General features: G+C 51.0%; 2 protein-coding genes across 2 annotated transcripts in view; one reads left to right on the plus strand and one right to left on the minus strand.

The window, feature by feature from the left end:
• The window catches only part of Tmem151b (transmembrane protein 151B), a 5,508-nt gene extending 3,470 nt beyond the window's left edge, over positions 1-2,038 (minus strand). Inside the window, exon 1 of the mRNA XM_008829033.3 lies at positions 1,864-2,038. Coding sequence (XP_008827255.1) covers positions 1,864-1,980 — 117 coding nt within the window. The 5' untranslated portion in view covers positions 1,981-2,038. The remainder of the gene's footprint in view (positions 1-1,863) is intronic.
• Positions 2,039-7,358: 5,320 nt separating this feature from the next.
• Nfkbie (NFKB inhibitor epsilon) lies at positions 7,359-16,387 on the plus strand. The gene is made up of 6 exons (XM_008829036.3): positions 7,359-7,974; positions 10,467-10,569; positions 11,426-11,648; positions 13,198-13,286; positions 13,451-13,690; positions 15,912-16,387. The coding sequence occupies exons 1-6, from the start codon at positions 7,607-7,609 to the stop codon at positions 15,975-15,977; spliced, it is 1,089 nt and encodes a 362-aa protein (XP_008827258.1). The 5' UTR covers positions 7,359-7,606; the 3' UTR covers positions 15,978-16,387.
• The last annotated feature ends 219 nt before the right edge of the window (positions 16,388-16,606 follow it).

Here is a 16,606-nt window from a genome sequence, read left to right on the forward strand (position 1 = left end):
AGAGAGAGAGAGAGAGAGAGAGAGAGAGAGAGAGAGACCCCCAAGAGGCAGAGAGAGATCAGAATTGCAAGTGGAGGCCCAGGAAGCAAAGAAGACACAAATGGAAAGGATGGTACCCCAAAAGAGTCCAAAGACAGAAACAGAGATGGCAATGAAACAGGAGGTGTGGATGGGGAAGAAGGGGTAGACAAACAGGCATCAGCAAGGGTAGGTCCCCAGCCCAGACCCCTGCCAGGTGTCCCAGGAAAGGGGAGAGGAACCCACTGACATCATCACCCCCACCCACTAAACAGGTGGGGCCCTGACTTCTTGCAGATATTTTCAGTTTGGGGCTCTGGTGAAACCATTTTCCTTTGGTCCACCCACCTCCCTTCCTCTCACAGACAAACTAAAACTTCCTTTGGCAAAGGGGTTTAACCCAGGCCAGTCTCATCCCTCCTTCCTCCTGGCCCCATGTTCCTCTCTGAGTTTTCCTACTGCTATCCACAACCCCTCCCCATACACACACACAACGTTCTTTCTCTTCTAGGATGGGAAGGAGGGGCTGGGGCCCCTGAGCACAAGACAGTCCAGGAAAGGGTATCCAAAAGGGCAGAGGTTTGTGGCTGAGGAGAGGAAAGGACTGGGTTATGAACTAGGGGTAGGGAAGATGTTGGAAGCCCAGTCATTTGTCACAAAATAATTCTTTAGATTCTCCCAGGGCTTGTCTGTTAAAGCACTGGGCACATTCTGAATTGTTTACATGTCTAATTCTCCACCAGATGGAGTGCTCCTGAGGGCAGGGCTCATGCCTCAATCGATTTGCCTCCTAGGTGACATTCAGCAGGCACATAATAAATGAGGGTTGAGTTTGATTGCTAAGTTTTCCCACCCTTTCTATATTAATGCACACTCATGGACACATACACATACACAACCTCCTGCTGCAAAGATTTGTCCCTTTAATTCCTCGCACCTGACCCAGCCAGACGGGGAGAAAGCAGCCGGAAGGAAAGGGCACAGTAACAGGCAGCAGGCCCTAGACTTCTGTGGATAAGGAGGTGGAACAGGAAACAGGACACAGCATGTGCCCATGGTGCCTTTCAGGAGCTGTGTCCTTGGAAGCGGGGTGAATACGTGCACCTGTGTGCCCACCTGGTTATGTGCCTGACTCACTGTACAAACAGGAAAAGGATTCTACCTACATGCCCATCTGAGCTTTCCTCCTACCCTAGTGCAATGTGCATGGGTGTGCACAAGTAGGCGTGGAAGACTGGGAGTGGAGGGCTTCTGGTACTTTCTTCAGTCTTTGTCTCCAGTTTCAAAAGACTAGAGCAGGGCCCTAGCTAGGTGTATGCTTAGTACCAAAACTGAAGAATTCCTGGGCTTAGGGACCCCTGGGGGAGCCGCAAGGATGTTGCTGGGAGAGAGCTGAATTGCTCTCTCTCTCTCTCTCTCTCTCTCTCTCTCTCTCTCTCTCTCTCGTGTGTGTACACCCAAATGTGTTCAGGTCTGTGGGGTTACTCATGCGTGTGTGTCGGAGTGCATGCGAAGGCCAGAGATCAACTTTGAGCTCTGATCTGTGGCAGTGGCTAAAAAATCTATTGCTCAAATTCACTCAGCAAACCCCATCTTAATGAGCTTCTCGCCTTTTGCTTCAGACTGACCTTCCTATCGTCCCAGCTCAGGTGACACCACCCCAAGGCACTCTTCTTGGCTCAAAGCCCCTCCAGTTGTCCTTCCTGGCCTTCGAGGTGGGATCCCACCCACCATCCTCACGCAGGGGATAGCCTAGACCCTCTCTCACCAGCCCAGGGTCCGCGAGGCTCCGCCCCGGACCCCCGGGCCGCGGCCGTGCCCGGGGAAGGGGCCGCCCGCTCTCACCTCCTCTCGGGCGGGGCCCTCGTCCGTCGCTGCCATGGGTTCCTCCGGGACCCCGGGGCCGCCACCGCCGCCGCCGCCGCCGGCGCTCTCTCCCGCGGCCGAGCCAGGGGGGGACATGGCGTAGAGGGGGCGCGTCGAGCTCAGGACCTCCCGGGGGACTACCAGGGGCCGGGGGCATCCTGCGCTGGCCCTGGGGAGGGGGCGCGAGGGGCGGGGCCCTCACTGCTCCCCACCCCCCGCCGGGGGGGGAGGGGGCCTGGAAAGGGCACCGGGGGCTTGGGACTGGGGGCTTAGGGTGGGGGGCAGGCTGGAGGGGCCGGGCTGGGGGGGCCGGGGCCGGGGGCGGGGGTCACCTTGAGGACCTAGAGGAGCCGCTCCGCCTGCCGCCCGCTCCCGCCGCCGCCTTTTGTCTGAGCGGAGCTGGAGCCAGCGCGCCCCCCCTCTTCCTCCCAGCGCAGCCGAGCCCCGCCCCCGGCCCCCCAAACTCCGCCTTCCTCAAGCCTACCTAATAACCACCACCACCACCACCACCCCAGGAGAAAAGCAACAGGGGTTCCCCGCACCCTTTCCCTCTCCCAATCCTGCTCACCGCATCTCCCTCCTGCCCGCCCATTCGAGACCTCCTCTCCATAGGTCCTTGGTAGAGGGGTGCTAGAGGGTCAACTGGCATCCCTTCTATCCCTGGCTGTCTCAAGTTTCGGGCGCTGAGGACTGACTGGACATCCTAGATCCTTATTCGGGGTTGGTTGGTAAACGGTTAAAGCCAAACTCCAGAGGGATGGAATAGGGTGAAAAGACTCGAGCTAAGATTGAAGAAACTGGAACCCTTTCCCTCCCCTACAAGAACAGTCCCAGGGAGCACTGAGGCGCATACAATGTCCTAGGCTAGAGGTCGAGGACACCTGAGTTCTAATTATTTTATTTGTTTACTTTGGTCTTTTTAAAACAGGGTCTCCCAGCTGGCCTGGAACTCACTATGTAGACTATGCTGGCCTTGAACTCTAGAGATCTCCACCTGCTTCTGCCTCCCCAGTGCCGGGATTAAAGGGATGTGCCACCACGCCCCGCCTAATTCTTGATTTTAATGAGTTGTGCGACCCTGGGCAAGTACCTTCCTCTCGCTGAGCTTTCACTTCCTCCTTTATCTGTGTTTCCAGAAAGTTGACTAGACAGTTTGTAAGGCTCTGATCAGCGAGGGTAGTAAAGTCTCAGACCACAGGCAAGGCTGAATGACCAGGGCACCTGAGCCCGCCTCACAGTCCACCCCACTGCTGCTGTTCCTACATTCCCTAGGACAGACAAGACACTGACATTTACTCCTATGTGCACTTCTGAATACATCCATTTACCAAACAAGTATTAGGCACCTACTGTGTGCCCTGTACAGAAATAGAATACAATTTCCTACCCTCAGGAAGCATAGTCTAATGGGGTGGGAAAGACATGCAAAGGTTATGGTTTGTCATGGTTAATCTGTGCATAGTCACTGTGAGATTCTACTGTTACTGGGGTCTTTGACAAACAGTAACTGTTCTCCTTACCCACAGGGAACCAAGGCATACAGAGGGCAAGTGACTCAATGGGTCACCTGCCAGCATCCATACAAACAGCTCTAGAATTCAGACCTTTCCCATTCAAAAGTTCATGGAGGGAGGTGGCACATCCCTGAGGCTAGAGGATCAATACTTTGAAGCCAGTCTGGACTACATACCAAGATACAGTCAAAGAAAAGGAGGTAGGGGTAGGGACTGGAGAGATGGCTCAGCAGTTAAGAGCACTGGGGGCTGCTCTTGCAGAGAACCCTGGCTCAATTCCCAGCACCCACATGATGGCTAACAACTGTAACTCCCATTCTAGAGGATTCAACACCCTCTTCTGACCTCCATGAGCAGGTATGCTTACATTCATACAGGCAATACACTCATACACATAAAATAATAATAATTACTAAAATATTTCAAAAAGGAAAGGAGGTAGACTGAGGCAGTGCTCCCCTGCCAAAAATCCATAGGGGACATTTGGAAGAGGAAGTGACTTTGAGGCAGAGCTTTGGTATCTGCTCTCTGGGGATAGAATTTAAGCACACTCAGATAGCCAGGATGTTCCCTTACCTCAGGAGCAGGAGAACCATTGCCTCTATCCTTACTCCTGGTCTTGCTTCCATCTTCCTACTCCTCCCTTTCCAAGAGAGGCCAAGTGGCTTTCTGTCCACCTGTTTGAACCCTCTTCAGGAGGAATCCGTTCTTTCCCAAAACAGGGTTTGGTCTCCAAAAGGGAGAACTCCACATAGGAAGAATCTCTTCTGGCAGCTCATTCCAGTAGTTCCTGCCCACACATTTTGGGAAGCCTGTCTCACAGTCAACTCCAGCCCCTCATTTTGGTTTCAACCTGCCCCACCATGTTCATACAGACCGAGAACAAAGGTCCTACCAACCACTGGTCTTTCCTAACCTCCCTTGTGTGCTCATTACACTTTCCATTTAGTTATGATCTTCCTCCTGATGCCCATCCACTGTCTCTACCTCAGGAAGAGGGACAACTCTACTCTCTTTAGCTAACTCCACTCACAAGAGGTCAAAAACCACCTCTACCTTCTCCATTCACACACAGTACCCTATTCCCTGGAAGCTCCAGGAAAAGGGAGATGAAGGGAGGAGGCAGTGGCAGGAGTTATCTGACTGCCTGGTCACCATGGAAACTGGACCTGTTTCTTTGAAGATAAGCCTGGCTCAGTGGGTGGAGGTGGAGAGTGGGGGCATCCCAAAGAGAGCTAAGGAACACCATCAGAGCAAGAAGGCCCCCAAGGGCCCTACCTGGGAGAGGGCTGTTGCTAAGGAAAAAAGTCAGAGCCTGACCACACTACAGCCTGAGTCAAAGTTCCTAGGCTATCCTTCCAGATAGCACTGCCATTGGGGTCCTTCTCCCTATTCTTGGGGGTAACAGAAGGGCTTCCTGTCAGAGTATAGGTGCTGTGGCTGGTTTAGTGGGTGGCTCAATGCTGACCTCATGTGGTCAAGAAAGGGGCTTCCATATACCTGGTAGGGCTCAGGACCAGACATCTAGCTGGATTGAGATAGTCATCCTTAAATTTGGTCTCTATCTGAATTAGAAAGGTGGTCTCTGCATCCACCTGAGTTCTGTATCCTTTCAGAGGGCTCAGGTACCCCCACCTAAGAGGTTTAGATCTTGACAAGGGTTTCATTGAAGAAAAATTTATAAAAGGTTTAGATTAGGTCAGAAGAACTCAGCTCTGTATTTTCTGACTGGGTTCTTGGGCAAGTCAGCTGACTTCTCTAGATCTCAGTTTCCCATCATGATGTCAGGTTTTGAATCTGCAGCTTATACTTTTGTTCTAGATCTTAAGAATGGGAAAGAAAACATGGGTGAAGTAGCACACACCTTTAATCCCAGCACTTGGGAGGCAGAGACAGGAGGATCTCTGTGAGTTCCAGGCCAGCTTGGTCTACATAGCAGACTACAGACCAGCCAGGGCTTCATAGTGAGACCCTGTCTCAAAAAAAAAAAAAGAAAAAGAAAAAAACAAACAAACAAACAAAAAATAATAGGCGAGAGGAGGCAGAGAATTTCTCTGAGAACATACTGACTCCAAAAGAAAGTATCTAGGATTTGTTTTGTTTTGTTTGCTTGCTTTGCTTGGAGGTGGGAGTATTTGCTTTGCTTTTTAGTGCTAGGTATCAAGCTCATGGTCATGCACTTGCTATGCAAGCATTTTATCACTGTGCTACACCCCAAGTATGCCCAAAGGAAGGAGATGCCTCAGTTTCCTTCACTTTCCCCTCATGGTTCCTCCCTGCCATATGCTTAGCACATTCTGTCCTCTCTGGTCCTCCAGTGGGATGGAGAATATTGGGTTTATGAGATGATGACACTCTACTCACTTCCCCTCTTCCCTTCCCATTTCCAGCTCAAATTGAACCAAATTTCTCTATCCCTCTCCCCACTGTGTAGCTGGCCCCACTGTGTGGCTCCCACAACACCCTGTTCCCATTCCTGTCTTACCCCAACCATTCTAAGTTGTAATTGCCAAAAGCCTTTAGAAGGCAGAATCTTGGAGTTTGGTGGTGGTGGTGGTAGTGATGGTGGCTGTTGGTTATTACTGTGATCACTGGTTTATCTCTCAACTCAGAGAATAATATTGTGCATATAGGAGAAGCTCCATATGTGTCTGCCAGTGAGTAAATGGTCAGATGAATGAAATGTGGTTCTAGGGGAAAGGGCAGGGGAAAGTGCTTAGTAGCTATCTGCTCACCCCCAGCTTCCTTTCCCCTATGCCAGAGATGTAAAGGAAGCTGCTCCCCTGGTTGGGGATGACCATCTAAGGGCATTGCTAGCTCAAGATAGATGGCACTTGGAATCTGAATGAGCAGTGTGAGGCCCCAACTTGGAGCTCACCTGTGGATGGTGATCTTCCAAACCCTGAATATGCTCAAGGAAAGCAGGATCAAGGAAAGAAAAATGCTTCAGCTAGGGCTGGAGCTGGAGTGGAGACTTCAACAGTGTGTAGGGGGGCATCTCCATCCTGCCCCCCCATGTGGAACTAAACTTCTCTGACCATTGTGGGTAACCAGATACTGTACCCACCCAGGGCCAGTGCACCATTCTGTGAGGAAGAAGAAACCCCATGACCACCATGACCACCATGACTTACTTGTTAGACAAGTCTGTCTGAGAAAACCCACTTCCCCGAATCACATTCTCATGTCCAGTTCTGTGATCTGGGGAGCTGACACAAGAGACTTTCTATAAGACTCAAAGGAAGAGTCGTTCCTCTAAAGATAATGGATGGCCCCCTTCCTACCCATACCCCTGGGCATATAGGGAAAGATGAAAAGGCAAGGAAATTTGATAAAAGTTGGCAAAGGACAGGAAGCAAGCCTTTCCCATCCCACCACCTACAGTAGTCCCCACAAAGCACCCAGCTTGTGCAGAAAATCACCTTTTAAACCATCTAATGGATAAATGAACACAGGGAAGTAAAAGAAGGAACGAATGAATGCATAGAATCCACGAATAAAATGAAAAGGAAGTGGAGGAGTGAATGAATGAATGAATGAATGAATGAAATAATTAGCGAAGGGGGGCTGGAGAGTTGGCTCAGCGGTTAAGAGCACTGACCGCTCTTGCAGAGGACCCGGGTTCGATTCCCAGCACCCACATGGCGGCTACAAACCGTCCTTAACTCTAGTTCCAGGGGAATCCGAAACCCTCTTCTGACCTCCGCGGCTCTGCACGACACGGGTGCACTCACATACAAGCAGGTAATACACTCATGCACATAAAATAAAAATAATAAATAAATTAAAAAAAAAAAAATCAGCGGAGTCAATAAAGATCCCTAACCTAGAGACTCACAGCCTACGCAGAAAGCAGAAAGGGGGATTCCGGAGGGGCGGGGCTCTGTCCGGAAGCTCCTGTCGGGGGCGTGGCCACTAGGCGTGGCCAGCGGCTGGAAGCCACTTCTTGGGCCCCGGGGGCGGGGCGAGAGGGAGGACTGGACTCGCGACCGCTCAGCTGCCCAGAGTACCCGCCGCGGTGGACCTGGCCGGGGCTCCGGATCTCTCGCGCTTCTGATTCGCCCCTCGCGCCGGCACAACCAGGTAATGGGGCCGCTTGGAGCTGGACGCCAGTTTTGCTAGGTAGACCCGCCAACCCGGAAAGGCACGCAGCGTATCTTCGGAATCGGATCTCGCTGGACTCCGGACCCCGGGCTGGCGCCGCCGGCATGTCGGAGACGCGCAAGGGGCCGGACGAGGCGGACGAGAGCCAGTGCGACTCCGGCATCGAGTCGCTGCGCTCTTTGCGCTCCCTACCCGAGCCCACCGTGGGTCCAGCCTCTGGGCCATCGGAAGCCGACGGCCCACAGCCCTGGACCCATCCTCTCCGGACCCACAGAGAGCCAAGGGAGAAGGAAGATGTGGATGGGGAGCGGGCGGACTCCACCTACGGCTCCTCCTCGCTCACAGAGTCTTTGACCTTGCTGGGGGGCTCGGAAAGGGAAGACACGGCTCCCGGCTCGCAGCTGACCCCGGTGGGGGTGCTGAGCCCTCAGCAGTTGGAAGCGCTCACTTACATCTCTGAAGACGGAGACACGTGAGTAAAGTGACTAGGCTGAGACAGGATGCTCAGTCTGGGCCTCCCCAGGAGCTGCAACTGACCACCACCACCATCATCCAAGAGAATAAAACCCTCAAAAACCCGCCCTGGAAGAGACAGCCCCTCCCTCTATTCCAAATTCCAAACTTAACTCTTAGCCTACATTTAAGCTCTAGCCAGTGCCAGACCACAAGACTAAGGCATCATCTCTCTATTTGGGGAGTGGGCAGAACTAGCTGGGCGCTTACCCAGGCACCTGGAAACCCAGCCAGCATCTTGGAAATCTACCAGTAACCCACCCCTGGGAGGAGAAAATTCCCCCGACCAATCCAGTTTTTGTTTTTCACGTGGGGGTATCCCTGTTTGCTTAACATCTGAGATCCCAGTTTCTGACTCCAGAACACCCTATCTCTAGGAACAAGAGACTTCAGATTACAGGTTGACATTTAAGGCCCAAGAAGCTTGGGTTGGGGAGCACTGCCAGGGTGTCTGGTTTGAACTGGCTCTGAAAGAAGGGTGACTAAACTGAGCACTCTTGTCCCAGTAGACACAGATAGGCAACTGGCTGCCCCAGCTTACTTCCTCCTCTGCTGAGAAAGGGGAAGTGATGGCTAGCATCAGCCTCTTCAACACCCTCTACCTCCTGAGCTCCCCCGGTCCTCCTCACTGTCCTGTCCTGTCTCTTCATTTTCCTTTTCCTCCTCCAGGCCCAGATGGAGTCTGGTAGGGACTGGGCCAGGGGGCAGTTGGACTAAGGCGATCGTATCAGATTAACCAGTTGAAGACTCGGCCTCCAGAAAGACTATCAGAGGAAGGAGTGATTGGGATTTGAGGATGATAAACAGAGTAGGGGACAGCTGGAATTCCAGATCAGAGATGCTGGTATGCAAAGGATACTTCTAACTTGCTTATTGGAGATGCAAAGTGGCCTCAGTGGCCACTGACAAAGATAATCTTGATCTGGGGCTAGAGTGATGGCTCAGCGGTTAAGAGCATTGGCTGCTCTTGCAGAGGACCCAGGTTCAGGTCCCAGCACCCACATGGTAGCTAATAACTGTCCATTACTCCAGTTCCAGGGAATCCAATACCCTCTTTTGGCTTCCCTGGGCATTGCATGCAGGTAGTGTGCTTACCTACATGCAAACAAAGCACTCATTCACATAAAATAAATAGTTAAAAAAAAAAAAAAAAAGATAATCTTGATCCAGTAAATGGGAAACAAGAGACCCTAGCAGGCCTTTTGTGCTCTTTGCTTGGGTCAAAACCCAGAACCCCAAAGTTTTGGGAGCTCCACACAAAACTTCTAACACTGCCCTCATTTGTTACCCTCTCAGTCCCAGCCTTTACCAGGTCTAGTCACAGGAAGGTGCTGTGTGCATGTGGAGAAGAGGAGCATCAGGACTCCCCAACAGGAGTCCCGAAAAGAGGAGGCACTTTCCTCCGTTGAAGGCTGGACTATGGGAAGTGAGGAAGTAGGAAAAGGAAGTAGGAGGAGGGGAGACTGAGGGAGAACAGGAGGTGGCTGCAGGAATGTGACCCAGAGAGCAGGCCCTGGCCGAGGGGATTTCCAGAGTGGTTCCTCCCTCTGTCCCTCCCTCCGTCACTCTCTCCTGGGCCTCACTTGCAGGCTGCCTGCAGCCAAAGCCTGCCCCCCTTCTGCCTAAGTAGCCCCCTCCCCAGCCCAGACAGGCCTTTTAGCCAAGTTGCCCCAAGGCAGCTGTCCAGGCCTAGACTCTCCAGTCCTGGCTTTCATTTTCCCCACCTGATGTGGGGAAAACCCCAAGACTGGAACTTCCTGTCCCAGCTGCCCCTGTTGCCCCCAAGTTACAACTTTTGTCGCCTCCCATCAAACACACATTTTCTGCACTGCATCAAATTCCCCTTGGAGCTGCACCTAGGAGAGGGCTTCTGATCAGGCCCCATCTGGCCTGTACAGACTGAGGAGTGGGTCTCTTGACTCCTAAGGCAGCAGTTCAGGATCCCATACCGGCTTGCTTGTTCTCTTCCCTCCCTTGTAACCCTCCCTTGGAATGTGTGACATTGAGTTGTTTAGGGGGAACCCCACATCTGCTTCCTCCTGTCTGCCCTGTTGTGGGGAGGTAGGGAGATCAGGCCTGGAAACCCCCTCTGTGATCCTCCCAGTAGCTTTCAGTTTGGCTTTGAGCTGCAGCTGGCCTGGCAGGGCCCTGGGGGCAGAAGTGAGCTGGGTGTGGACAGTCTGGACAGGAAGGCCCTTGTCCTGTCAGCACACTGCCCACATGCCCACCCAGCCAAGGCCCTCCTCAGGGCCAACCATGGGAACTTGGAGCTCCTACCTCCAGAATCCTGCATTTTCCGCATCAACCCCTTACTTCCTGGCCCAAACTCTCACTTCCTGCACCTACCCCACTGTGGGTAGCTAGTTAGAGGTCAATGTATTCTTTCTAATCCCAAGACCCCAGCATACCCTCTCTACCCTAGGCACTGACCCCCAGCTCTCTCCTGCGCAGGCTCCTCCACCTAGCTGTGATTCATGAAGCCCCAGCGGTTTTACTGTGTTGCTTGGCTTTGCTGCCCCAGGAAGTCCTGGACATTCAGAACAACCTTTACCAGGTGGGTAGAGAGAGGAGACTATTCCCAGGTACCTGTTTGAGCCCTAGCAACCATCCCCAGCAGCCACACTAGAGGCCTTAGAAAGTCATCTGCCAGATGCAGGGCCAGAAACTGCAACACAGAAATGAGTAAGATACAGTCTCTGCCCACAAGGTGCTCACAGCCTGTGCTGGACAACTCACCAGCACCATTACACAGCACAATGGCAAAAACTGTGATAAAGACTCATGCCAGCCACAATGGGGCCCAATTAGTGTCTTTGTGGAACAGACAGGGAATGCTTAGTACAAGAGGTAACGTCTGAATTGAGCCTTAAAGAAAGGGGTTATCACCAGGCACTTGGGAGGCAGAGGCAGGCAGATCTCTGTGAGTTTGAGGCCAGCCTGGTCTACATAATGAATTCCAGGCCAGCTGGGGCTACAGGGAGATCCTATTTCAAAACGCCCGAAAAAAAGGGAGGTTGTCAGGTACACTGCCCCTGGTGCCTGTCTCTCCTCCCCCTACCCCAGCCCCGGCAACCTAACCCCCTGGGAAAAACACAGGTCTCCCCAGAGGGTGAAGGGCTAGCATCTGCCCCTATATGTCCTTTCTCCAGGGGCTGAGGGGACCTACAAGAAGATTCAGGGACTGTTTCCCTTACCCTGCTCCCAGAATTGGGGTCCCAAGAATTTAGTGGAGAGTGACAAAGAGAAGGGATTAGGAGTAATTCCTTGGAAGGACCAGGACTATGGCCTTTATAATTGCTTTCGGAGAAGGTGCAGGCAGTTTCTGTTGTATCCCCACTCCCCAAGCGTGTTCTTGGAAGTAGGCGCCTGCTACAGTGACCCTATGACCCTGTGACCCTCTGTACCTACAGACAGCGCTCCATCTGGCTGTTCATCTAGACCAGCCAGATGCAGTTCGGGCACTGGTACTGAAGGGGGCCAGCCGAGTACTACAGGACCAACATGGTGACACAGCCCTGCATGTGGCCTGTCAGCGCCAGAATCTGGCCTGTGCGTGCTGCCTGCTCGAGGAGCAGCCAGAGCCAGGCAGAGAACCATCTCACTCTCTGGACCTCCAACTGCAGAACTGGCAAGGTGACCTCCAAACCCGTGGGATGAGGAGGGGATAAAGAACAAGGACCCTAGTCTCAGGGAAGGGAGAGTACTAGACTGTCTGTCAATACTTCAGAGCTTAGCACATAAGCACTAAGTACATCTTTACTAAATGAAGGACTAAGCAAATGATTCGTTTCAGAATTTCCCCAGCACCTGCCATGTACTGAGCAGAAATCTAAATCTTGTCCTTAAGATATTTAATTTAGGCCAGGTATGGTGGCTCATGCCTTTAGTTCCAATATCAGGAGGAGGAGGCAGGTGGAGCTCTGTGAGATCAAGGCTAGCCTGGTCTACAATGCAAGTTCCAGGCCAGCTAGGACTACAGGGAGACACTGTCTTTAAAAATAAAAAAATTAGCCAGGCGTGGTGGTGCACGCCTTTAATCCCAGCACTCAGGAGGCAGAGGCAGGTGGATCTCTGTGAGTTCGAGGCCAACCTGGTCTACATAGCGAGTTCCAGGTTAGCTGGGGCTACAGGGAGACCCTGACTCAAAAAGACCAAAAAAAAAAAAATTAATTTACGGCCTGGAGAGATGGCTCAACAGTTAAAAGCACTGGCTGTTCTTGCAGAGAATGTGGGTTTGAGTCCCAGCATCCTCATGGTGGCTAAAAACTGTCCATAACTCTAATTCCAGGGGATCCGACATCCTCTTTTGACCTCTGCAGGCAACCCATGACATGGGTGCACTTACACACATGCAGGCAATACACTCATACACATAAAATAATAATAAAATATTTTCTAAAAAATTAGTAGCAACTAGACAAATTCATTCATTCAGCAGAAATGTACTGAGGGCCTTCTGTGTGCCATGCATTGTCCTAGGAACTGAGCTTATATCTGTGAACAAAACCAAAGAAGATTGAGACAGACAATAAATACACAAAGTGAATTATACAGTGTGTTTAAAGGAACTGAGTATTGTGGTAGAGTAGCAGAGAGGGGGAAACTGGGATGTGGCAGGGTGTCGGGGGTGATTTTTAGTATTGTGGTCAAGGAAATCCTCATAGAGTTGGGGACTTTTAAACAGACTTGATGGAGATAGAGGATGTAAATTTGAATCTAGATCTCTATTACAAGTAGGGGTAGAGAAAGGAAGGGGGTTCTAGAGCCCAAGGGAGATCAGAAAAAAAAAAAAAAGCCATGGGGACACACGGAGGAAGTGACCCCTGGGGAGAAACTGGGGCATGAGGATCCCCAGGTGACTTCTCAGAGAAGCCTCGCGTGGGCTTGAAGGCAGGTAAAAGTCTAGAGTTGGTGCTTTGTGCGTTGAAAGAGTGTGTGTTTGGGGCTGTCACTCAGCAACCTGGCCCCTGAAGCATGAAAGTTTCGATAACATGACTGAAAAGATGGAAACTTTGGGCTCCTTTCCTCTCAGACTTTTGAGGGGGTTTTTGAGGGGTTGTATTTTAATAGTCCTATGATTAGAGGCATTGAGTAGGCGGGGGTCCCTTGAGGCTAAAGGGTAAGGAGGTCCCTGAAAAAAGGGGCAAGTAGACACTAATCATCAGTTCCCACCCCACCCCAGGTCTGGCCTGTCTCCACATAGCCACCTTGCAGAAGAACCAGCCACTCATAGAATTGCTGCTTCAGAATGGAGCTGACATTGATGCGCAGGTGAGACCACCAATCAGGGTGCTGCCTGGCCCTACCTACCACCTGCCAGCATCTTGTTCTGCTGAAGGACCCTTGTATCAGACATGGTGAAATCCCATCTCTACTGCCCAGACCCAGCACACTGTCTCTTGAGATTCATGACTGACATCCTTATTCCTCTCCAGGAGGGGACCAGTGGGAAGACTGCATTGCATCTGGCTGTGGAAACCCAGGAACGCAACCTGGTGCAGTTCCTGCTCCAGGCTGGTGCCAGGGTAGATGCCCGCATGCTCAACGGGTGCACACCCCTGCACCTGGCAGCTGGCCGGGGCCTCAACAGCATCTCATCCACTCTGTGTGAGGCTGGTGCAGACTCCTTGCTGCTGAACGTGGAAGATGAGACACCCCAGGACCTGGCTGAGGATGTAAGAGGCCGATGCTCTGCTCTGCAGGGCCTCCCACCCCCATGGCATAATTAGGTGCTTTCATTAGCTAAAAGAACCAGGAGTTAACAATGCTAGGGTCAGGCTGGGGACATAAGTCAGTTGACAGAGTACTTGCCTAGCATGCAAGAGGCCCTGGGTTCAATCCCCAGCACCACATAAACTGGTTGTGGTAGCATATACCTGTAATTCCAGCACTTGGGAAATAGAGGCAGAAGGATCAGAAAGGTCTTCCTCACCTACATAGCAAGTTCAAAGCCAACCTGCTCTACATGAGACCCTGCCTCAACCCCTTCCCTCACAAGAAAGGGAGGCTGGGGACTAGAGAGATAGCTCAGTGTTTAAGAACACTGGATGCTCTTGCAGAGGACCTGGAAGTTCCCAGCACCCACATGGTGGCTAACAGTGGCCCATAACTCCAGTTCCAGGTGAGCCAACATCCTCTTCCACTGTGGGCATTGTACAATACAGGTGTACTTACATACAAAACACTCATACACATAAAAAAAAATAATCGGCCAGGAGTGGTGGTGTACACCTTTAATCCTAGCACTTGGGAGGCAGAGGCAGGTGGATCTCTGTGAGTTCAAGGCCAGCCTGGTCTACATAGTGAGTTCCAGGACAGCTGGAGCTACAGGGAGACCCTCTCTCAAAAAGACCAAAATAATAATAATAATAATAATCAAAAAGATTATTTTAAAAGGGCTGAGGTAGGGAGCTGGAATGATTGCTCAATGGTTAAGAACACTGGCTGTTCTTGCAGAGGACCTAGGTTTGATTACCAGCACCTACTCGGTGGCTAACAACCATCTGTAACTCCAGTTCCAGGGGATCTGATGCCCTCTTACCTCCTCAGGCATTGCACAACACGAGTACACTTACATACATGGAAGCAATACACTTATACATGTAAAATAAAAATATTAAAAATTTAAGCCAGGCATGGTGGCGCATACCTTTGATCCCAGCACTTGAGAGGCAGAGGCAGGCAGCTCTCTGTGAGTTCAAGGCCAGCCTGGTCTACATAGTGAGTAACAGGACAGCTGGGGTTACAGGGAGACCCTGTCTCAAAAAGACCAAATAAATAAATAAATAAATAAATAAAATATTTAAATTAAGGGACTGGAGAGATGGCTCAGTGGTTAAGAACCCTGGTTGTGTTAAAAACACTGGTTGTTCCTGCAGAAGATCTGGGTTCAAATCCCAGCACCCACATGGCAGCTAACAACTATCCATAACTCCAGTCCCAGGGGATCCGACAGCCTCTTCTGACCTCCGTGGGCATTGCACGGCACGGGTGCACTTACCTACATGCAGGCAATATACGCATGCACATAAGATTAAAAAAAAATTTTTAATTTAAAAAAAAGGTCTTGAGGTAGAACCAGGACTGCATCTTACCAACTGGTCTCTGCCCTACTTTCTTTTACTTTCTACATTTCTTTAGTTGGTCAGGACCAGGGAGCTCAAACATGGACTCGTGTTTGAATTAGGAGTGAATTAGTGAAGCTAATCAGGTAGAAGACAATGCTATGGTGAGGCCTGTGAGGAATTGAAGAGCTATACCTCAGTATCTGCGTTTGGCCTACAGCATACGAATGTATAACTGGTGTTTCCAGGTCTTAGACTTTTTTTTTTTAAAAGAGGTAAAACTCACATTTTCTGTACATCCTTTTTTTTTTTTTTTTTTTTTTTTGAGACAGGGTCTCCCTGTAGCCCCAGCTGTCCTGGAACTCACTGTGTAGATCAGGCTGGCCTTGAACTCACAGAGATCAAATGTTCACATACAAAAAAAAAATATTCAGGCTGGTTATAGTGATAGGGAAGCAGAAGCAGGTGAATCTCTACTGAGTTCAAGGCTGGTCTACATAACAAGTTGGGGCTACAAAGGGAGACTTTGCCTCAAACCCAAAACCAAAAATGTTCAAAGCATTTTATTCTTACCCTTCCCTATGCCCCACAATAGCAACAAAAAAATAGGCCCGTAGTTCCCTCCCCACTCAGATATTCTGCATTATTTTAGAGGAGAGCTTATGTAAAGCTTTGGGGTTCTGCCATACTCAGATTGCCAGATCTGAGGAGTTACTATCACTGTTTCCTGCTGTTTTTCAGCTCAGGTGGGATGGGAGCAGCCTGGCAGGTTTCCCAGGGCCTTCCTGCCTTCTCCTTTGGCCTGACCCTGTTACTCTCTTCCATTTCTCAGCTCCTTTCTTACTTGCCATTCGATGACCTGAAGATTTCGGGGAAGCCACTGCTGTGTACTGACTGAAACCACGACAGGGTCTGGGGCCCTGGGATGGGGGACTCTACCTCTTCCCAGGAAGCTAGAGCCACAGCTACTGCAGTTTGGGCCTGAGCAATGTGCCCCTCTGCTAAGGCCAGAGCCTGGGGCCAATGTAGTCCTGAGCTGAGGAGGAATTGCAAATGAGAAAGAGCCAGTCTGGAAGGAAGAGCTTCACAGGTGGACTGGATGGAGTTCTTGCAAGACCCTCAAAGCCCCAGGTATCCTGGGTGAAACCTAATTGCTTCTGTTGAAGACAGCAGGGGCTGAAACTGTCAGTCAGTAGGAAAACAGATGATCTTGAACGCAAAGACTGAAATAGGAACAAACAGAGCCCTGAGGGTTCTCACCTAGAACCTGTGTGTATGTGTGTGTGTGTGTGTGTGTGTGTGTGTGTGTGTGTGCACACATGGGACTATTGAACCTAGAGCCTCACACATGCAAGGAAAGTGCTCTACCACTGAGCTCTATCCCCCATCCTCCTTTTACTTTTTGTGACAGGGTCTCACTAAATTGCCTGGGATGGCCTGGAACTCACTCTGTTGCCCAGATAGGCCTTGAACGTGAAATCCTCCCATCACAGCCTGCTAAGTAGCTGGGATTACAGGCCTGGTAGC

Source organism: Nannospalax galili, unplaced genomic scaffold (genome assembly GCF_000622305.1).
Source record: "Nannospalax galili isolate Female #2095 unplaced genomic scaffold, S.galili_v1.0 scaffold653, whole genome shotgun sequence".
NCBI classification, from domain to species: Eukaryota; Metazoa; Chordata; class Mammalia; order Rodentia; family Spalacidae; genus Nannospalax; species Nannospalax galili.

What these genes read in the sequence shown, in the direction of transcription:
- Nfkbie (XM_008829036.3), top strand. Translation starts at nt 7,607, where the DNA reads ATGTCGGAGACGCGCAAGGGGCCGGACGAGGCGGACGAGAGCCAGTGC. An exon ending in ATCTCTGAAGACGGAGACAC is followed by an intron (nt 7,975 to 10,466) that starts GTGAGTAAAGTG and finishes TCTCCTGCGCAG; the next exon opens with GCTCCTCCACCTAGCTGTGA. An exon ending in TTCAGAACAACCTTTACCAG is followed by an intron (nt 10,570 to 11,425) that starts GTGGGTAGAGAG and finishes CTGTACCTACAG; the next exon opens with ACAGCGCTCCATCTGGCTGT.